Here is a 22,293-nt window from a genome sequence, read left to right on the forward strand (position 1 = left end):
CAGACCAGTGGGAACACTGATGGACCGAGTGTGTGGCTTCTCGGCTCTAACTCTGCTGCTTCAATCAGGCCTGGGGAGAGTGAGGCCTTGTCTCCCTTCAGGGCCCAGCCGTGCCAGCTTGCACTCCAGTCCCCCAGTCTTTCTGCTGGCCCCTTAGGCTGCTATCCAAGGCCATCATGTGCACAGACCACCAGTGTCACCGCCTGCTGTCCTGCTGGTTGCAAACGCCTCGTTCCCCCTGCTTTTATATGTGGCACATTATAGGGTGGTCGTGGTGTTTGGGACGTGGTCCCTTGGAGTTGTGTTTGCAGTGGTGATTTTGGGGATTCCCCTGGTTACTGATTGCTTGTGAATGTAGGGGGCTGAATTGTGAAGGCTCTGGAGGCCCCTGTTTTCCAGTCCCCTTCCTACCCCTTCACCACATTCACCAGCCGACTGGGAGCATGGTTTTTCGCTACGTGCCATCAGCTTCCCTGACCCTTCTTGCACCCCATCCTTCATTTTCCATTATCTCCCATAATGTCTTCCAGTTCCAAAGGCAGTCACTGAATGCCAGGTCCTCATCCTAATGGTGCATTTCTCCCAGACATCTCAGGGAAGCAGTAGTTTCAATTCAATCCTATATAATCCTGGCTCCTTTCTGAAGCTGTCCGTTCCCTGACAAATTAGCAAGAGAGACAGAGCAGACAGGCAGGAACATCCCTTGACATCACACTATCTCGGCAGATGGGTGAGCAACATCTGGTTGCAAAGAGGCCTTGGGAAGCAGCAAGGAGCCAGGCCTTGCATAACTAACTAAGTCCTTACATTAAATTCATCCATCCTGCCAGAGCTATCGCTTCCACAAAGCAAGCCGCTTCCACCAGCACCTAGTCCCTATCTGATTGTATTTGTCTAAGACGAGAGACTTCACAATAATCCTGCTGGCAATTAATTGGCTTTTGTTCAGCAAGAGTGAACAAGATCTCATCTTAATCTTCTTCATTATTTCTCCTTGTTCAGCAGAGTCAACATGAGATTAGGTTTAATTTACAAAAAAATGCAAAGTCATTACTCATATCGGGATCAGGATTTTATCTGCTTCACTTTGCAATATTCAATCTGTCAATATTAATGAGAGGAGCCACTCAGCGCGTGTTGAGGTGGAAATGGCACCTCTCGACGGTGTGACCCCTGGGAAGTCCCACTGTTGTGGCTCTTAACTTCGTTCCCCTCCACCCACCCCCTGCCCACCCCAAGAGGCATTTCCATCTTTCATGGGGAATGAATGCATCATCCTCCGCACCCCGATCGCTGCCTTCTCCGCTGCTGCGGCTAGTGGTGGCGACGGCGAGGGAGGGTCTGGACGGCTCCCCGCCAGCAGACCTCACCCTGAGGGACAGCTCTGTTTTACTGCTTCCCGTATGCCAGACTGGGTTGGGCTCAATGCGATTCAAAGGAAGTAGAGTGGCAGCCATGTGTTCCTGGTGGGGTGGGATGGGGTTGGCTGGTGGGGGGCACTAGGAAGCACTACAGTTTGTGGAAGTCCACGCGCACGTGCATGTGTGTGTGTGTACACTGATTTCTAGGTTCTTCCTCTCTCTCCAGTTACCTTCAGACACGTAGCAAACAGAGAAATGCAGTGCAAGCAGATTGCTTCCCTCAGGAGTCCCTCTGATGATGTTGCTTGGATCTCTTCAGGCCGAGTTTCCTGAGCACGCCAGGAGTTGCATGAAGCCAGCTCATCTCCACTGGGGAAGCAGTAACCTCTCCCCCAACCACAGCCTGTTGCCCAGCCAGGCCCTTTCCCTCTATCTTGGTTTCTTCTCTGCATACCTTTACTATGACCTCTCCTATGCTGGGAGGGACATGCCGTTTTGCTGGTCCATGGGCCTCTTATTGCCCCTGGGAGCACAGCAGCAGTTGGGCTGCTCCAAGCATCTGAGGGAGGTTACCAAGGGCACATGCCGTGTCCCTGTGATTCCTGTCTCCAGCTCTTACGTGCATCCAGAGAGTGTGGGACGCTTCTCTCCAACGCACAGCACTCTGGCTAGTCCCCCTGGGAAACGGTCACTCCTGGGGCATTGGCTTTGTTTGCTCCTCAGGTCTGTGGACTAGTCTGGAGGCGCTGATGCATGCACAAGCCTCTCGCCCATCCGTATCTCCCTCTGGCGCAGCAAGGACCTTCTGGGCATTGTCAGCCCAGTGCAGTCAGCTTCCCCATGCCTGGACAAAGGCAGGAAGCAGCCCTCTGGGTCTTGGCTAATCAGGCAAGAGGGAACCAGCTAATGCCTGAGCTCGTGAAGCGATCAGAAACCAGCCTCCCTCTTAGCACAGGCCTTGTCCACAGGAGATCTCTGGGGGTCTCAGCCCCTGCAAAACAGCTTCGAGCACAGAGAGGAAACCCATCGGCATGTGCTGTACAGGAGCCACCTGTCAAATTGTCTGTGCACGGGAATAACAAGGCATGATGGACAGGAGTGATGCAGAGGCAGGCCCAGCTCCCTCTTCCCCGCTTTGATCTGCTGGTGCTCACGCGCTGGGGCGAGGCAGGTCAGTTCTTTGAAGCCCCGCTGGGAGAAGCCAGGTGCTGCAGGACGCAGAGTTGGCAGCTCAGTGCATGGCACTTGTACTAGGGAGCCTACAGAAGATTGGACAGGGGGAGGAGGGTCATAAAGGGGCTCTCCAGTGACTGACACTCATGCTTGGGTTCACTGCAGTTCCCAGCACCCTCTTGGGAATTGAGAGAGGTTTGCATGCCTGTCTGCAGCCCTGTAGCTTGAACTTGGTGGCTCTTTGTGCCCGAACCATCTGGGCTGCATCAGAGTGTCTCACCCTGAGGACTGGTGCATCCCTGGGATGAACGGAGGAAGCAAGCCTGCACTGTCAATGAGGAAGAGGCTTCGGGATTTGTTTGACTAGAAGGCGCTTGGAGAAGCAGAGGCTGGGAGCGTTTCTTTGAAACTGGGATGCGGAGAAGGAAAAGCATCTGCTGAGCCTGAGCTTACGTCTAGGAGAAAGCTGGATTCAGGAACCAGGAGCCTGAATACACCAGTGAATTTGAAATGTCTGGCGTTATTCTGGGAACTTTACCAGCTCCAGAAGCTCAAACACCTTCATAGCCAGAGCGCCTTCTACTGGCCTTGGTGCAGCATAGCACCTCGGTTTTGGGTCCTAGTCTAGAGCAGTGGTCTCCAAACTTTTTTGATCGCGCACCCCTATCAGTAAAAAATTTTTGAGTACGCACCCCCAATATCTGTATATTTATATAAATATACATCTAAATAGAAGTTCTAATATTTTCTTCCTGCACCCCAATAGATTGTCTTGCGCACCCCCTGGGGTGCACGCACCCCACTTCGGAGACCACTGGTCTAGAGTAGAGCTCAGGGGTGGAGAACAGACGTCTGGGGTGAAATTCTGGCCCTGGGGGAGTCCATTGATTTCAGTGGGGCCAGTTCAGACAGACTTGACGACTGGGAGTTGGTGAAGAATAGAAACCCTTTCAGCCATGAGGTCTCTGGCCACTAAGGGCTCCGTGGAAATAACCAAACCTTCCTGTTGCCATTAGACAGAGCAGTCGGCCTAAGTTTGAGGTCCAGCAGGTTGTCCCTGTTAGAGGGAGAAATCGTGGGTGAAGGCAGGTGTCTTTGAGGCAAGTCTTTTCATCCGCAAAGACTATTCTATGCTCCCTGTGTCCGAATGCAGGGCGACTCAGAGGAGACGAGAGCATTTCAGTGCATGCAGCCCCCACACCTCCATTTCCAGGCATTTCTTAAAGCTCATTTTGCCTATCTTTGGCTTTCTGCCGTTTCTCTGTTTGCCAATACACAGCCCTGTCCCATACCCACACACTTGGGATCCCAGAGCAGCCTTTTGTGCCTTTGCATTGGGAGGTGGCCTGCAGCTGTGTTTGGGCTGGCGACCACTCATTCAGCAAGGAGCCTCGTTGTTACTCAGAGTTGTGTTACACGGAGGGCGGTGGTTACACCTAGGAGCTTCAGTGTTTGGCACAATGTAGCTATTTGCACCTGAGCAGCTGAAAAATTCTCCAGAGGTGGAAAAGCATCGTTGCGTCCATTGTATAGGTGATAAAGGGAAGTAGCCAGCTCGGGAACAAGGGAGACTGGCTGTATTAGGAACATAACCCAGGTCTCTTAACTCCCAATTACCTGCTTTCACCAGCAGACTTCGTCTCTGTAATGAGACAAGAGAAGGACCAGGCAGGGGTTGGCTGGCTGCCTCTGGGTGAGGGGAAGCATTTCTGAAACAAAGGAAAACAAAGATGTGGGCTCCAAGAGGGAAAAGACATCCTGCCTTTGCAAGCATCAACACAGCCACTACAGCAGTACTGGAGCATGTGGCCGCACCACCCCCAGCCCTGGCTTGGGAAACCCGTTTGATTTAAAGGGAATCAATCTCCTAAACCATCTTCTTCTGGGAACAGTCTAGAGCAGCTGGGGTCAAGAGAGAGGAGGAGACGGCAGATTGATTTCCCCTTTCCCCCATCTCTGAACAGCCCTGGCTTCCGGGCAGGGGCGCTGACTTCTCCGTCTGCCCATGGGCCCCGCCACATGGGCAATGAGAGCAGCTTCCGTGAGAAAATTCAGTTAGACCCAGCAAAGAAGATGGATGCTGGTGCTCCCTCGCTGAGGCCCCAGTCTGCTCTGCTCTTCTCCACGGTGAGATACTGACTGCAGGGGCTCTTAGGAAAGAACCCTTGTAAATCTGATGGCATTTATAGCCAAGGCTGGCCAGGGCAGGCTTTCCAGGCAGGGGCACGCCAGCAGGCACCTGGTGTGGAGGCAGGATTGGCTGCTTTTGAGGGCAGATGTCACCTTGAAGGAGAATGCCAGCTGGTGTGGAAGGCAAGGGGCTGGGTCTAGTGCTTTTCTCATGACACTTGGCTGAGTATCTGTAAAGGGGCCTACAGCTCTGCTCACCACAATGAGAGGGGGGCTAGTGCCAGTGTCCTGACCAAGTTTGGGTAACTATCATTCAGCCTTCCTGATACCCCACCTATTCACCCCCAAGTCTGGCCGTGCCAGTTCAGTGTGGTACAGTAGACACTTTCTGCTCTGAGCCTCTGCGCGTGCTGTTCGAGGTGGCCCCATTCTGCACCAATGACAATGAGGTTTTATTTAAGATTGGGTGAGGGAAGAAGGGTTGGTAGTTTGCGGGGGTGAGGGAGGGCAGAGGCAGAAGAGAAGGAACTGCTTTTTAAGTATGTTTGTACTGTGCCTGGAATATGTGGCAGTCTAAGGATAGAGCTATGATGCTTGAGGGTGAGCTTAAAAGGAGGGATGACTTATACAGTGAATTCTGCAGAGAGCAGGGTGAGAGCATCATCACTGCAGGTCTCTTGGTATTCAAGGACTCTGTATGGCTCAAGTTGCAGCAAGGGAAGTTTAAGTTAGATATTAGGAAAATCTTTCTCACTAGGAGGGTAGTAAAGCACTGGAACAGCCAGCTACCCAGAGAGGTGGTGGACTCTCCATCCTTGGAGGTTTTTAAGACCCGGCTACACAAAGCCTTGGCTGGCATGATTTAGTTGGGGATGGTCCTGCTTTGAGCAGGGGGTCGGACTCACTCGATGACCTCCTGAGGTCTCTTCCAACCCTTATTTTCTATGAGTCTATGGTTTCAGGCTGCAGCACAAGAGGTGGCAGACATGTGACATTTCGAACAGGCATGGGGCCAGGCTGTCTCAGGTGCCTACAGGAGTCAGGCACACGCCTGGCAGCAAGGAGCTACGATAACTCCCAGCTTGGCAGCTTGGCTTGTTAGACTGTGGTGGATTAGGCCCAGGTGTGCTGCAGGGCTGGGTGGAAGGCACCCATTGGAGAGGGGCTTTTAGCAATGGCATTGGGCAAATGGCTGCAGCAGGGTGGGTAGGTGGCATCCCTTCTCCGCTGAGACCTGTGCTAAGGACATCCGCAGCAATGGTGCAGCTGCCATGGTACCACAGAGCCATCTGGTGGGCACAAGGTGCCAGCCTTGGCTACAGGAGTGGGGATGCATTGCCCCTTCCACTGTATCCTTATTACCCCGCGACTTTGCCTGGGCCCCCCCCCCCACAAGTGTAGCCCTTGATTTGAGCTGAGCTGTGCATAATGAAGCTGGGAAAGGGGGGCAGTCCTAAGACTAAGGAGATCTAAGGGATAAGGCTGGGTACTGCCCACCCTGTGGCCCCTGGTTCCTACAGCCAGTGTAACAGAGAAGGCCCACAAGCCCTGCCTGGGGAGTTGAGCATGTTCAACAGTGGGGGAAAAAATTCCCTCTGGGACCAGCATGGGCAGGGAGGAATCTGTTTCAGAGCCAACCTGTCTCCCCCCAGAGCCACACCTCCCTTGTCTGGGGCTCCCGCTGGATTTGCTGATGCCCACAGTGCCCAGGGTCTTGCAGGAGCATGCTTAAGTTGCCTCTGTAGGCAAGCCCCTTCGGCAGTGGAGCACTGGGGACACCCAGTGCCTGCCGAGGTAAACGTCAGGCCTGCACGCACTAAGGGAGCTGGTGCCAGCCCACGTGGCCGTCCCCTTTGAAGCCAGCCCTCCAGCGGTGTATGCTCAGCAGAGCTCACTCAGTTCTGCTGAACATCTGGGGCAAGGACTTGCTCCCACTTCCAGCCTGTAGTTAGAGGGAGCATAATCCCAGGGTGGTGTCCTGACTGCATGGCTTTGGGCCAGCCAGGGGCCAGCTGTCCAGTGGCATTGGGCTGTGTGATGCCCTGTGCTCTAGGGATAGCACAGACCCTCTCCGACAAAGGGGCAGGAAGTGGGTGCTGAGCTGTATGTCAGTGACCCCTTGCCCCACTGCAGCGAGGCACTGGGTGAATACTGCCCCGCAAGGACAGTGTGGGCAGCAGTGAGGTGAGCACAGTGGGGTATAGACCCATTGCCAGCAGGCAGGGAGCTCACACCTGGCCTCAGCCTCCTAAGGGGTAAGAGCAAAGAGCTGTGAAGTCAGAGACTCAGTTCAGCTCTAGGATCTTGGAGCCAGGCAGGGGAGAGGGCTGTGAGGCAGAGGGTACCCTGCCTCAGGCCAAGCTGGGGTCTCCAGACAAGCCACATATTTTGGTTGTCAGAGCTGAAGCTTGGGGGAGGTGATGCTCCATGGGAAAAGACTTCTGTGCCTTCGCAGCCTGTGGACCCGAGCTCTCTGGACCCATGATGGAGGGTGCACCTCCTGCCCGCAGAGAGGCTATAGATCTGCCAGCTTCTGCCAGACAAGGGTGCAACTGGGAAAGTGGGCATGTGCCATTCCTGGAGACCATCCAGCACCAGGCAAGAATGGGTGGGGATTGCTAGCATAGGCCCCTTTGTCTGGGGGCTGCTGGCATAGGCCCCCACCTATCCCCCAGGGTGGTGGCGCAGAGCATGCTCAGCCCTGAGGTGCAGACAAAACTTCCAGATGAAGCAATGTTCACAAGAGCCTTGTTTATTGCCTTCACCCACGGGGGTGTTCTCAGTGGCTGAGGATGCATGTGGGCCCACATTTCTGGGCATAGCCAGTCGCAGAGAGCCTGGCGAGGCGCAGGGCTGGGGTGGCTCAGAAATTCTCGCTTTTTGCAAAGGAAAAAGTGAGCGTGTTGTATTGGATAATGGTGTGCCCTGGTGCTAAAGGGTTAAACTGCGTACACTGCCCTGGCAGGCCCAGCAAAGAGGACGTGTACATGTATGTGCACATGCACACACAGACACACACATATGCACTCACACACATGCACACAACTGCTCCCACTCTCTCACTCACACACACCTGCTCCCTCAACACTCAGCCAGCCTACTCAGGGGAGGGAGCCCTCTTCCAGAAGACTGTCTCAGCAGAAGCTGCGCTCAACTAAGGCTAGTGCTGTGACCTGGAGCCCTCAGCAAGTTGGCGAGGTATTGGGCGGGGAGATGCACCTAAGCATGGTCTGGCAGGAAAGCATTTGGTCTGGAGGGGGATGTGCCATTTCCAGGTGCAGGGGAAGAGCCTTGGAGCAAGGAGAGCTAATAGCAGAGTGTCTAGGGTCCAGGGAGTCTGAGGAGCCTTGGGGCAGAGATGGCTTCGAGGGGTCCCTTCTTTCTGCAGCACAGAGCCAACGGTGTTGTCTGGAGGCTTTTATCTAGAGCGCGGCTGTCCGCCCTCTAAGCCACACATTAGGCAGACTTCCCTCGCCAGGCTGAAGGAAAGCAGGTAACTTGTATCCCTATTTAATAAATGGGAGGGGAGAGATTAAAAGACATGACCCAGGTCACAGAGGGAGTCAGTGGCAAAGCAGGGACAAGAACTGACAGTTTCCTGGGTCCGGTTCTTACAGGCCTCTCTCTCGCTCTTTAAAGCTTCCAAAAAAATGAAGGCCGCATCCCCCTCAAAAGGTAGCTAGCTGGGTTGGACTTGGAGGTGGGAGCATCTGCCGAGGGCGGAGGAGGGGTTAGTGCTGGAGGCAACATGTGTCCCAAAGCCTCAGTAGGCTCTAGCTTACAGGACTTCCTCTCTTTCTCACACACACACACACGTGCACACACACACACACGCACACGCACACGCACACGCACACGCACACAGCAGGTTATATGCTCGTGGCCCAGACTGCCAGCCTTGACTCCGGAAGCAGCACCATGCAGAAACCAGACGAAGGCCACGGAGGGCTTGAAAGTCAGTTCTGGCGAGCAGGACCTAGCCTGACCCAAGGGCCCGTGGCCAGGCTATGGCTCCACCATCACGCTGCTGTTAGTCACGCGGACCCCATACCAGCCTTTCCAGAAAAGAGTGTCCTGACCACCGTGTTCAAAGCAAATGAAGCGGACCCCTGGGCCGTAGTCAGAGAAGGTGTGAGAGGCCTTAGAGGGAAGAGAAACAAAAACGGCTTGTAGAAAGTTGCCCACCTTGAATCCCCACTCAGAGAGAGGCTTAATGGGTTAGCAGGCTGCTGAGCTGCATGGTAACCCCACCTTATAGCCCTGGTACAAGGGCTGAGGAAAGCAAGAGGATGCAGCTGGGAAAGCTCCACCTTCCCACTTGCCCCCGGGGCTGACCTGCTGTCCCCCACATGCCTTGCCCTGCCTCCCCAGCTGGTCGTCGTGCCTCACCTCATTCCAGCTGCCATCGTTGTCCTCTGGAATAGCAATGGTCTCGCTCTTGTGCTCTGCCAGGACATCCTCATGCTCTGACAGCAGCTTTGCAGAGAACTCATAAAGGCAGCCAGCATCGCGGCGACCTGCATACCTGAAGACAGACCCAGCCCCAGTGTCTCAGAGGTGAACGGCTGAGCCTGTGCTGGATATCATGCAGCCGCAAACTCAGGTGAGACCCAACTGGGGCCAGAAAACAAAGCCCCAGTGGTTGGCTGCCCAGTCACTGAAGAGTGCTAGCAACAAGGGGGCATCCATGCTCTCTCAGGCACTGGCATTCTTACTGCTCTGCCTGCAATGGGAGCTTTGGGAGCTCAGCACTTCCAAAAAAATCAGGCCTTATCTTGGTTCCCAGTGCCAGACCTTTATCAATGTGGGCAGTGATGGGAAGACAGGGCCAGGAGGCGTAGTGGCTGCCTCTTATCCCCATCTCCCTCCTCCCAGCCCCCCTCTCCACTCACCAGTCCTTCACCACAATTTTAGGTTGGGTGGTGTCCATCAGCTCCTCCCAGTACCCCTCAGCCCGGAGGTCAATGACCTGAGACTTGCGGCACCACCTGGAACAAAGGGGTTAATAGGGAGCAAAGCCTTGGCTCCCCTTCAAGTGTGGGGGTGGGGGGACGGGACATAAAAGACAGCCTTACTCATAAGATGTGACAAAGTACTTGTGGACTCCATCGCTGGGAAAGCTTTCCCCAAAGTCCCCAGGGAGCTCCTCCACCTTCCAGCCATCACCTCCGTTCGCCACATCCCCCCAGTGCTCCAGATCCTCTGCAGATAGCATAACAAGAGAAAGATCTTGGGTTCTCTCCCACATGGGCTCCAGGAGGCCCAACATTGCTGCACAGGGGTTTCTTCAGCCCATCTCATGATGAGAGTTCAGTTCAGGACCAGACTGACAATCCACTGACACTAAAAATGCTAACTTCTGGGGGACCTTTGCAGTGTAAGGATCTTGTAATGCAGACTTTCATTCTCAGCATCCATCTCCTCAACCTCCCTTTGCTGCAGAGCCCTGCTTAGCATTCAGGACAGATTGCACTTATTGGACCAAGGTCTGATGGGAAATACACAGCGATACTGTGTGTTAACCCGACCGCTGAGAGATGCTTGTAGACCCCAAATCCTGCTTGGGTTGGAATTGAGCTGTGGCAAGTCCCCCAAGGGAAACGGTTCCCTGCTCTTTCTTTTAGAGACATTTCCAACGAGTGCTCCTTGTTACCATGTGTCAAAACCTCCAGCACCAGTACAGCAGGGATGGCGCGGGAAGAACTGACTCATCTTGTTCTCTCCTGGAGCAAGATGTCAGGACGAACGGGGGCAAATACATCAGACTTTCAAAACACGTTAGTTGTAACAAACCCAGGTGCTTGTGAAAGAGGGAAGGATTGTCTCGGTAAACTTTGGTGCTCTTATTCCTTGTTTGCAATCAGCTTTTTGCTTTGTCCACACGGGTGGGGAACTCCAACCTGCCTTCCCTTGGCTGTGGGGGTTTCCAGACTTTGCCCAGAAGACTGCAGCCAAGCAGCGGAGAGGTGCCCGCAGCTCTCCTAGGCTGCCCAGAATAGGAAGCCGGGGGTCCTGGGTGCCAACCCCAGCTCTGCCACCAGCTCCCTTCCTGGCCTTGCCAATGGCCTTTACTGGAGTGTTTGCAAACACAATGGGCTGCCTGGGTTTTGCATGAAAAGGCCTCTGCTTTGTTGGGGAAGGGGCAGGCTTGGCCAGCCCCTCTGCAGAGTACCCAAGGAAGCCCTGTGACCACAAATGACTTGCCTCTGAGTGGGCAGCAGGTCTCCTGCTGCCCAGTCCTGTACCCACCTTCATCCTGCCTCCTGTTCCAGGAGGAGGGTAGTACCAGGGCTACATGTGAGGCTGAGTTAATACTTGTACTCTGCTTTGGAAATGCAAAGCATCCCCTCCAGGATTCCTGCTGTTGGGCTGCATGGAGCACTAATGCCAGGCACACTGGTGGGTTTTGGTTCCTCCTCTCACCCAGCCTATTTCCCTTCTGCACATCCCAGCAAAACCCCCATGCGGAGGGTGAGCTCACACGGACTCAGCACCTCACCCCAGCTCCACCTGTGGGAAGCCCAAGATAAGAGGCTATGGGGTTAATAGGAACAGGTACTGCCCCATCCCACAGACTCCTCAGAGAGCCAGGGACAGATGGTGCTCAGTTCCCAGCCCTCTCCTCAGCCCCTCACTGGGACTGGGGGTTGCAAGGTGGAGGCACTCACCTTCCCCACACGGGTTCTTGATTAAGTTCCTCTTCCTCTTGCTGAGGAAGTAGAACACCTGCCAGTTATCTGCCTCCTCCGCGGGCTCCTCTTCAGCAAAGCCCTCTTGCTGGCACTTCAGGATCCAGAGAGCTGCTCCGTCTACCAGGTTCTTCCATTGGCAGCAAACCAGGCGGCACACCAGCACCAGGTCCACAGCAGGGATGAAGGCCAAGATCCGGATGAGCACTGCCTCTGGAAGGGAGTCCATCCTGCCACCTGGGAGAATGATGGGGAAGGATCTGCTGAGTCAAGAGCCCTGCATTGGCCCTTGGACCTTGTCTCCCAGCTTCGGGAAGGGACTTTGGGGGAAGAAAGCCCCGAGCCTGGCACCGAGCACACACAGCACCTTCTTACGGGCAGCAACGTTCCAGGGGGAACGAGTTAATTCCTAACCTCAAGGCCTCCTGACTGCCAACCGCTCTGTGCCCTGAAGCATGAGAGTGGATTGTCCTTCCTTGAGGGCAGATGGCACTCCCTGAGCTCCAGCAGCCTGGATGCGTCAGCTGAACTGTGAAAGGCAGCGGGCCTCGAGCGGAGCTTGTGGGTGAGAGAGTTGGGACCTCGTGAGGCACCAGCGCGCGCCGACAAACATCATGCGCGTATGTGGGAATCTGGCACTGAAAAAGATGCTGGACACAGGAGCTTGCTCATGGAGTCCCTCTCTGCTGAAAAGCTGCAGGCAGCAGAAATTCAGGGTGCCTCCAGGACTTGTACGTCCTGGAACGATGCCCAGAAACCCTGGTGACGGGCATTCCTATCAGTCCCTATACAGCAAGGCAGATTGAGGCTGGCTAGTCCTGGATTTGCAAGCCCTGCATGTCAGAGCGTGTCCTATTGCAGGACAGGGCCTGCTTAGCTGGCAGATCTCTCAGTCAAGGCCTCTGGGACTCTCTCTGCCTCTTGGAGCTTTGTCACCCTGGCAACAGGATCCAAAGCATCCCTTTGCTCTGGCGCACTGCCCTGGAGGCCTTCCCTGTCCCTGCACGTGCCCCTCCAGGCCCAGCAACTGCAGAAGGACCCAGGGATGAGTATGCAGATTGAGAGCCACGTGCCACCCCCACGGGATGCACCATGACTGTGCTTCTGTCCAGCCAGATCCCTGCACCTGGCAGATGCTGAGACTGCAGGGAGATGCTGCCTGCATAGACCTTTCCAGACTGGCCAGGAGCAAGTCACAGAGCCTATCAATAGCAAAGAGCTACTCAGCTCGTCTTGTGGCGCAGCCAGCAAGGAGTGGAACCCAGGGGTCAAAATATCCCCTAAATGGCCCGTGGAACAACCAGCGTAGTCATTCAGCCAGGCCCCGGCAGGTACGGTGCTGTGTCAAGGCAGAGAGGGATACAGGGGGCATGGCCGCCAGGAGCGTGAACTCCCCAGCTCCAGCTCCTGAGCTCGCGTGCAGTAGGCACCAAATCTGCTGCACCGGCTGCTGCTAGCAAACAGTTCCTGGCTCAAACTTCAGCCTGCAGAAAAACTGTGAGGGGCGAAGGCAGGCAGAATAAGGTGTGCCGGCTCCAGCCCCCGTTCTGACACCCACAGGTACTTCAGGGCACCCGACAGACAAACTCACTGCATGCCAATTGGCTCTAACCTCTCATCCTCTTTGCCTGACTCTCCCCCAGGCCTTGTAAGGACATGGGCTGCAACTTTGCTTTCACCCTCTTACTTCACCTTCCTCTCCCATAAAATGAATGACTTGAGAGCTCCCTCCCAGCTCCTTTCCCCTTGGGGCTGCCCAGCCCTGCCCTACTCTATTGTACTGCCCCTTTCTGTAGAGATGCACCTGCTGCCTTGCAGAGCAGCATGGATCTGGGGGACTCTGCCCCAGCGCAGCCCTAGAGCAGGCTCTGGGGAAAGGACTGTGCTGCAGACCCGGTGCATGCTCTCCGAGAGGGCTGCATCCCACTGCAGCGATGCCTGCAGCTGCCCTTCTCCCACCCCGTCAGCACAAAAGGGATGGGGCTGAGATGCTGAAATGCTCCTACCTGAGCCGCTGCTTCTGCGGCTGCTGCACCGCTCTGGACTGATCTGTCGCAAGCAAGCGTTGCTGAGTCTTCCTCGTCAGAGGCAGGATGGGCTCCCCTCTTAAAGGGGCAGTGCAGTAGCCTTTGCCACTTGCAGCTGCCTCATTTATTGGCTTGCGTTTTCATGCTGACCTGCCTGGAGGCTTGCCTGGGATGGTGTAAGCATGGGATCGGGTACCAGGGCATACAGATCCCTACCTCCATTGCCGCCACTGGGTCACTGTGTGAATGTGGGCAAATCTCATTGCCTCAGTTTCCCCAGTTGGTAGAAGAAGGATAATGTCACCAGGTCTGAATAGTGCTTGGTGCAATTTCCTTGCCTTTTGCCATCATGCAGCACTCCCTTAGGTGCCTCATGGCATGGGAACGGGATTGGATTGGCCCAGGACGCCAACCTCTGGCCTGTGCCAGGCAGAAGCCCACGTAAGGGGAGTCCTGGATTGCTGCAGTGTCAGAAGTGCCCTCCCCCCCACATTTTGCTTATGGGTGGGTGGGTGTGAAGTACAGGGATCACACAGCTGAGCATGGTATACATATCCTAATTATCGGTGAGGAGAGGTCTCAGGCTTGGGTATCAACGGTGCTCAGCTTATTTGGCAGACAAGGTTCTTTGGGTAAATCTGATATCTTTTATTAGAGCAACTCAGATAGTTGGAAAAAGGCTTCTTTGCAAGCTTTTGGTTACAAATACCCTTCATCAGGCTGAGGAAGCCTCTGCAGTTGGTGTGTGCCTGGATGGAAGAGCGCACAGCTATTTGGGGCACGTAGGGTGATGCCATCTCCATACTGGGAAACCTCTGCTCCCAGGAAGCAGAGTCCTTCCCCCAGACACCGGTTTTTATTTACAATGAATTGCAAGAGCGAGTGGAATATCTCAGAGCTACTGACACCTCCTCCTCGAACCCAGCTTCTAGTCCCCTCGCGCTGCAGTTGCAAGGCCTTCCTCCGCCCCTTGAAGTATCTGCATAATTACAGTCCAGTCCCCACCTCCATCTGGGCTTCTCTTCATTCCTCCTCCTGCTTTCTCACCCCCTTCTTCCTTGTTGGGTTGTGTGCAGGCATCCCCTTTGCAGTGGCCTCTGACTTGCGGTGCATCTAATCTTTGGGAGGCAGGAGGGGGGGCTGGGGTGTGGAAATCCCAACTTGAAATACCTCCAGGCTGATTTTCATCAGGGCCCAGACTCCCCACACGTGTCAAATGACTGGCTGCATGTCTGTGTAATAGGAGCCTACACTATTTCCACGGTGAGGCTAAGCAAGGTCATTCGAATGCCCTATTATTTGCAGAGGATGGGGTCAGGTGCGGCCTGCCAACCTGCAGCCTCATTTCAGATGTAATAGGAAGGTGCAGTGGAGACGCAAAAGGCGCAGGGCTCCCGCAGCCGCCCCACTGCACTAAGCGTGAATTGGGGCCGCTCTACCACAGTGCTGGTGTGATTAATTTTGGTAGCACTGACAAGGAGGGTACCGGGTTTGCAGCGCAGCTTCCCGTTGCAGGCCTGGTTACAGGGTCATTTCAGGGCAGCTCCTGGAGCTCTGAACTCCTGTTGGCACAGCCGCGCACGAAACTATTTCGATGTACTCGGTGTGCAGCTCGGGGCGACACTGTAATAATGTTCCAGGTCAAATCAGCCCAGACCAGATGGACTGAGTGGAACTCAAAAACCAGAACAATGAAGCAAGCACCACCCAATTGTCCTAAAAACCAGGCAGGGTGCTACAGCTGGCAGCGCCCGGTCCCCCCGGGGCTTGAGAGGCTCCCAGGCCCGCTGGCAGGCACGCTGTCCCGGGGCGCGGGATCGGACGCCTCCAAGCACGACCAGGCCGCGGCGCGCGTGCGCTGCTCGCCTGCGGTTCCCCGGCGCCACCAGGGGGGCGCCCTCGGGCCCGCGGGCGGGGCGCTGCCGGCTGCCCGTGGCGTCTGCAGGCCGGAGCCGGGCCGGGCCGGGCGCTGCGGGGCCATGGCTGGCCAGCGGGGCGCGGCGGGGCTGGGTGCGCTGCCCGAGGACGCGCTGCTGGAGGTGCTGGCGCTGGTGCCGGCGCGGGACCTGGTGCGCAGCTGCCGGCTGGTGTGCACGCAGTGGCGGGCCGTGGCGGACCGGCCCTCGCTGTGGAAGCGCAAGTGCGAGCGTGAGGGGCTGGCGCCCGCCGCCCGCCCGCCGCCGCCGGACTGGCGCGTCTGGTACTTCCTCTGCCGCCTGCGCCGCAACCTGCTCCGCAACCCGCGGGCCGAAGGTGCGTGCGGGCCCCCGGCCCCTCCCCCCGTGTCCCGCGGCGGCCGGCCCCGGCCTCACGCTGCCTCTGCTCCTTGCCTTTCCCTAGAGAAGCTCAAGCACTGGCGGCTCGATTCCAACGAGGGAGACAAGTGGAAGGTGGAGGGCCTGCCGGGCACTCACGGCAACTCCTTTCCCGGTGCTGATGTGCGCAAGTACTTCGTCACGTCCTACGGGTGAGCTGGGGCTGAAGCCGGGGTTGGCGGGGCCCTGCTGGGAAACCAGCAGCCGCCGGCGCTGTGAATAGGAGGAATTTGTCGCTCAGGCTGGCTCTTCTATGGAGGTAAAGATGGGAAGGATGATGGTGCTGAGGCACCGGCTCAAGGGCAGCAAATGGCAAGAAACTGGGGGAAGCAAAGCGCCTCCTGGAGATGGGGAACTCCCTCCAACTCTGGACTTTCCTGTCTCTAATGAGCACCTGGTGGATTATAATCTAGATGTAGACTTCCCCTCCACCTTTTGTCCCAACCCGATACAGAGTGCGTAGTGTTCACACCTCCCTCCAGCACCACGCAGTTGCAGGTCAATAGGACACCAGCAGGGCGCCCTGCCCCCAAGCAGGGAGCGGCCTGTGCTGATGCTGAACACCCCCTTCCTTTGTATCCCAGGCTGTGCCTGAAGTCCCAGCTCATTGATCTGAAGAAAGAAGGATACTGGGAAGAGTTGATGGATAAGCACCGGCCTGACATCATCATCTCAGACTGGCAAGTACAGGCATAAAAGCCAGAGTCTTTGCGTGGGGTATGGTGTGGATGCCAGCTGGGACTCTGGCATGCTGAGAATGGTGACCCTCAGCCTCTTAAAGCTGATGGTTATACAAAAGATAGGTTAACTTGCTTAATTGAGTAGGTTATAAGTTCAAGCATAAGTAGTTCATAAGTTTATAAATTCATAAGTTCAAGTATTTTAAGTGTCTAACAAATTGATTAGTAAGCAATTTTAACCCATGCATATGACTAAAATGTGAAATACTAAATACTAAATATAATCTTAAAAAAATGTAAGTAGTAATACACAAGAAATCTATTCTGGGGCCCAACCTGACCCAACTGGAAAGAAAAAGGTGACTCAGCTGAAAAAAGATGACCCAACTGAAAAGAGAAAAGCACCCTTATGCCCTTATGATAGCTATAATTATCTTTTGCAATAGGAGTTAACAAAAAAATATATTACATAACAATGACTAATCTCAGTGCGCACACAACTAAGCATTTGTAAAAAAACCCATATAAATATAGAAATTTAAAATTCCTCTAGGTAGCTCTCGGTCCTTAAGATGAGAGTCTACCCTTCTGCAGAAGCAATAAATTTACTACTGACACTCTTGAGTCTCTTGACCTATATTATCACAGCTAGTCCCCACAACCCAAGACCAAGTTGTCCTTTCCAGTTTAAACTAACTCGATGTTACTAACAATGGGCTTAATGAAAGCCTGAGTCAGACTTGAGGTTTGTTGCTGTATCTGGAAAGCACCATGCCCTAGTGCTTGGAAGACAATGACTGAGCTCCAGATTGTCTACCCCACCATGCCTGAGGGGATGATGCCCTTCTCACTGAGATCCTCCAACAAAAGGGGCTGAGTAAAGCATCAGCACTTTGGCATTACTGGAGAGCTGGAGGTACCATTATAGGCAGTCAATGCTTGCTGGCTTTCTCTCCCAAAGGCCATTAGCAAGCCCCTGTAAAGACTATCAGTCTTTGCCATGGTGATAGCGGCAGTGGCCTGTCTCTAGCCACATGCTGCCCAGCAGGTGCCACTGCAGAGCCTGATTTCTCGCTGGCTCCCTAGGTACGCTGCCAGGTTTGATTGTGGGTGCCAGTACCAGCTCAAAGTGCAGCTGCTCTCTGCAGACCACCTTGTCCTCGAAGAGTTCTGTCCTCAGCCGGTGATCATAGACCAGTGGAGTGACGCGAAGTGGAAGGAGGTGAGAGATGTGGGCAGTAGCTGTAGGGGTGGTAGCTTTAGCTCTGTGTTGGGTTTAACATGCAGCTTGGATCCAACTGGTGACTGGGTAACTGCAATTTCTTTTCCCCTTAGCACATAGTCCCACATTGGCTTCCTCTAGCTCAGGCCTGCTTGCCTGAAAGAGACCCCAGAATAAAACTGGATGGGAGAAAATGTCTGAGTGGGACCTTTAAACTTTCTGCAAACCTTTTCTTTTTTTTTTTTTCCTTTTCTTTTGAAGCATCAGCACAGCAATGTCCTAAACCTGGCTCAAGTGTAGTATGAGGTTCCATCTGTCCAGCAACAGGGTTGTATCTAAACCAGCGCTGTTGCAATGATGCCAGAAGCTGTGTGCATGCTATTCCAGTTCATCTTAATCCTGCTCTTCCTCAAGCTGAACTGAGCTGCTTTTAAACTGGGCTGAGAGAACCCACATAGCCTCTCTCATCCTTTCAGCTTAATTTTCACCAGTGCCACTTTTTTGTAACATGGATGCCAGAAGTAAGGAACCCCTGGCCTTGTTGGTAGGAGGATTACCCCTAATTTGGCAGGTTCCCATGCCTACAGGAGGGGTTTGCACCTATGCAGGTGGGTGGTCATGTTTTACCAAACTCTGGGCTAAGCCTTGGTATAGACAACACTGTGGTCAAACGAAGCATTTCTTGAAAATATATGTGCTCACCTGTCCCTGACCTCAAATGGCTAAAATCTGAACATGGTTTTTTTTGGGTGGGTTTTTTTTTTTTAAGTCTTCCTGTTCTTCTCAGTTCCTCTTCTAGTCAATTTCCTCTTTATTCGGTATGGAAAACGAGACCAGTTTAGTTACGTTTCATGCTGTAGCACCACTGTTTTGTCTGGGTTTCAAAATGTAGAGTTTAGAAATCCACAAATTTTGAATGTAAAAAACAAGCTATTGCATGGGTTTAGTTTTAGAAGAGGAGGAAGAGTAGCAGTAGTGATGGTGGTGGTGATGATGATGATAATAGTGTTATAATGAGGGATCCTGGCTTTCTCCGATTTTTAAAAAATCCCCAAATTTCCGTAAAAAAAAAACAACCCCAACTCCACATTTTTCCATGATTTAAAATGAAACACCACTAGATGTATACATCTCCTCTCTCTCTCCCTCTCTCTCATATATATTAGTGGCATTTCATTTAAATCACAGAAAAATGTGGAGTTGGGTTACTATTTTTTTTTAACTGAAAATTGCGGGGGGTTTTGAAGTGGAGAAAACCAAGCTCTCTGGTTATAATGCAAAGGGCCTTCTCTCTATGCACCACCAAAAGTCTATAAAAGGCAGTAGTCTGCTGATTCGGAGTGTGACTGGTCAGAAACCCAGGTCCCTGACAATGGCTAAGATTTACAGAAAGGCCTGAAAAAGTTTGCAGGGTATATGTGGTAGGAGTAGCTTGATTTCCTCCTACCCCTGCTCCTTCTTCCCAGATGCACATCCCCAAACCACCACAGAGATTTGATCAAGTTTTACTCGCAGAGGGCCAGCAGGAAGAAATATGTTGTTCTAAAACAACCTGGAGGCTGACCACCTAGGAGTGGCCAAGCTAGGGATTTCCAGTAAATGGGAGGGGCCTGCTAGTCATTTGAGGCTTAGCAGACCGGCACTAATTGGTTGCTGCTCTGACAGGAAGGATGGTAGCCCACGCCACACTCTGTGCTAGAGGACTGCTCACACTCTGCAGGTAGTGCAGCATCCACACAGCTGTTGTGCTGCTGGGAGGCTTATGTTGCTGGCCTGGGAACCACCTGGGTTTCCCAGTTTGGCTGGCAGGAGTTGTGGGCTCTGGCAGGGCTTCAGGCTGATTGCAGATGCATGCAGAGCTGTGACTGACACAGGGAAGTGGGCAGATCTGAACAGGATGCGGTTCAACAAGGACAAGTGCAGGGTGCTGCACCTGGGGAGAGGGAACCAGCATTATGGTTATAGGTTAGGGGCTGACCTTCTCGGCAGCACAGAGGCAGAGGGGGATCTTGGAGTCACGGTTGAGGAATACGAGTCACCAATGTGATGAAGCAAGAGGCAGAGCCAACCGCACCCTGTCCTGCATCAACAGGGGCATCACTAACAGGACCAGAGAGGTCTTGCTCCCCCTCTATGTGGCGCTGGTCAGGCCACAGCTGGAGTACTGCGTCCAGTTCTGGGCGCCGCACTTCAAGAGGGACGTGGAGAACCTGGAGAAGGTCCAGAGGAGGCCACTCGTATGGTTGGGGGCCAGCCCTATGAGGAGAGGCTGAGGGACCTGAATCTCTTCGGTCTCCGCAAGAGGAGACTGAGAGGGGGATCTTATGGCTGCCTACAACCTTATCAGGGGCCACCAGCAGGGACTTGGGGAAAGTCTGTTCACCAGGGCCCCCCTTGGAGTCACCAGGAACAATGGCCACAAGCTGAGGGAGGATAGGTTTAGGTTAAATATTAGGAAGAACTGCTTCATGGTAAGGTGGCCAAAACCTGGAATAGGCTTCCCAGAGAGGTGGTGCTCTCACCTTCCCTGGTGTCTTCAAGAGGAGACTGGATAGGCACCTGGCTGGGGTCTTATGACCCCTCCCACCCCCAGCGCTTCTTCCTGCCCATGGCAGGGGGTTGGACTCAATCTGTCTAGGTCCCTTCCCACTCATTGATTCTATGATTCTAAGGTAAGCTTTGCCACGAAAATCTTGCAGTGCAGGTGAGGCCTGAGGTTTTAATGGAAGGGCTGTCTAAATCCCTGGGACAGTGTTTTAATGGGAGGGCATGTCTGCAGCCCCCAACTACTTTGAAAATGCCTTCTTCTCCGCCTCCCTCCCCTCCCCTCCCCCTGCCCCCAACAAATTCTTCACCAGCAGTGACAATGGTGAAAGCTGGAGGCCTGGGTTCATCCAGACCCTTCAGCCTCCACTTACCTGCTTTGCTGAACAGGAAGAAGACTAACAGTCTCTGGCAGAGCCATCCCTAGGGGTGTGCAGGACCCAGGGGGTGGGGGTGACAGCCACCTGCAGAAGGCGGCAGCAGGGCCTGTACAGCACTGTCTGTGGGGGCCCCCCAAAGTGCGGGGCCCAGGGCGGTTGCACCCCCCCCCCCCGGGGACACCCCTGGTCTCTGGTATCCAACTGTATACAACCCCAGGCTGCCAGGGCTTACATTTCTAACAAAACCCCCTCTTAAAGCCCTGCTAGGACTTCCAAATGTGTCTCCCACCTCCAGATAAGGGAGCATTTGGAAGCACGCTCCTCCCCAGGCCAAGGCTCTTAGTGTACCTGATACAGGAACCACTGGGTTGGGATAACCCCACTGCTTCTCCTTGCTCACCTTCAGATGTCTTACACCTTCCACAACTACAAGCCAGGAGTTCGCTACATCTTGTTTATACACGGCGGGCAGGACACCCAGTTTTGGGCTGGCTGGTACGGGATCCGTGTGACCAACAGCAGTATCACCATTGGGCCAGGGACATCGGCGTGAGAGGAGAGCAGGGAGATGACAACTCGTGTCCACCTCAGGGCTGTCCTCAGAGGGCATCACATCATACGTGGTCACCTGTGGAATCCTTGGGAGCATCTCCAGGCCAGTCTCACACCTGAAGTCAGCTTTTCTGGTCATCTCGTTTTTCTGGTCTCCATATTTTCATACCCTAGCTGGAGCTGGGATCACTTGCTTGTCAGACTGAGCACACCCTCCTGTAGGCCTTGCCATCTGAAACAACCCTTTGTATGTTTGCTTCGTTCTCTTGGCTTCATCCAGTGCAATTCAAAGATTTCCCATGCCAGGGAGCACCCAAGGGTGCTGTCAGCTGAGGGCACCTACCTCTGCTTAAAGCAGGGGTTGTCAGCTGTGGCTGAGTCACTTTGTAAGAGAATTGGAACCAGCTGCTGTATTTGGGTTTAACAGAGACCTGAGCAGGGGGAAGGGAAAGAAGAGGACCACATCTGCAAGAGTATAAAACCATCTCATGGGTTTCAGAAAAAAGCCTTCTTTATCTAGCCTGGGGCCTGAGTCTTGGTTTCATGGAGAGCTTTGCTCTGGAGAGGGCTTTGCTTTTCATTGGATGGGGGAATGGGCTTGGATTCCCTTCTTCCAACTGTTTCAGGAACTTGATTTTTTGATGTGAGCAAGAGTTTAGTGGCCTGACTAAAATCTGCTTCCATGCCCTCTGCCCTGAGCTCCCAGTCCTCCTTGGCCACAGAGTCTTTTCAGAAATATAAAGACAAGGTGGAAGTGCCTTGGGGGGTTTCAGCCAGGCCTCCAGGCTATACTGTAACGAGACCCCCCCGGACCCTCTGTCTCCCGAGTACCACATCTCACTGACTGGCAGAAACTGGAGCCCAATGGCAAATAAAGCACGATTGAGCCATTTGGTCCCAGGGGACATTTCCCCCAAACTTGAGGCCTCTTCTTTGTACACCTGACCTGCAGTGCATTAGTGGGTTGATGGGGGAAGGTGTAGTTGCTCTTAACACCCAGAGAGGGACTTAGGATTGGAGGGGAGACTCCCTCTTTGCAGACTACCTGCCTTATGCTGTAAGGGCCCAGGTGGCTGCTGCTGTGAGCTGGCTTGAGGGAGTTCTCATCCCTATGTACCCAAAGCACTTTGGTATGTCTTGCACTGGGGTTATGCAGAGAAACATGTACACTCCACATGGACAGATTCTGACCAATAAAACCTCTTTTCTGAACATGTGCC

At 54.0% G+C, this 22,293-nt stretch overlaps 2 protein-coding genes across 2 annotated transcripts; one reads left to right on the plus strand and one right to left on the minus strand.

Annotated features, from left to right (window-relative positions):
- Positions 1 to 7,417: 7,417 nt before the first annotated feature.
- On the minus strand, positions 7,418 to 13,377 carry FBXO2 (F-box protein 2). The gene is made up of 6 exons (XM_090023137.1): positions 13,360 to 13,377; positions 11,333 to 11,590; positions 9,740 to 9,866; positions 9,557 to 9,652; positions 9,054 to 9,189; positions 7,418 to 8,804 (listed from the first exon to the last, which is right to left on the minus strand). The coding sequence occupies exons 2-6, from the start codon at positions 11,580 to 11,582 to the stop codon at positions 8,670 to 8,672; spliced, it is 744 nt and encodes a 247-aa protein (XP_089879263.1). The 5' UTR covers positions 11,583 to 11,590; positions 13,360 to 13,377; the 3' UTR covers positions 7,418 to 8,669.
- A 1,873-nt stretch (positions 13,378 to 15,250) lies between these two features.
- Positions 15,251 to 22,285, plus strand: LOC149854618 (F-box only protein 6-like). Its single transcript, XM_090023131.1, has 5 exons — positions 15,251 to 15,633; positions 15,721 to 15,847; positions 16,280 to 16,375; positions 17,462 to 17,597; positions 20,928 to 22,285. The coding sequence occupies exons 1-5, from the start codon at positions 15,360 to 15,362 to the stop codon at positions 21,072 to 21,074; spliced, it is 780 nt and encodes a 259-aa protein (XP_089879257.1). The 5' UTR covers positions 15,251 to 15,359; the 3' UTR covers positions 21,075 to 22,285.
- Positions 22,286 to 22,293: the final 8 nt, after the last annotated feature.

This window comes from Crocodylus siamensis, chromosome 12 (genome assembly GCF_052110815.1).
Source record: "Crocodylus siamensis isolate JL-2025a chromosome 12, ASM5211081v1, whole genome shotgun sequence".
Classification (NCBI taxonomy): Eukaryota; Metazoa; Chordata; order Crocodylia; family Crocodylidae; genus Crocodylus; species Crocodylus siamensis.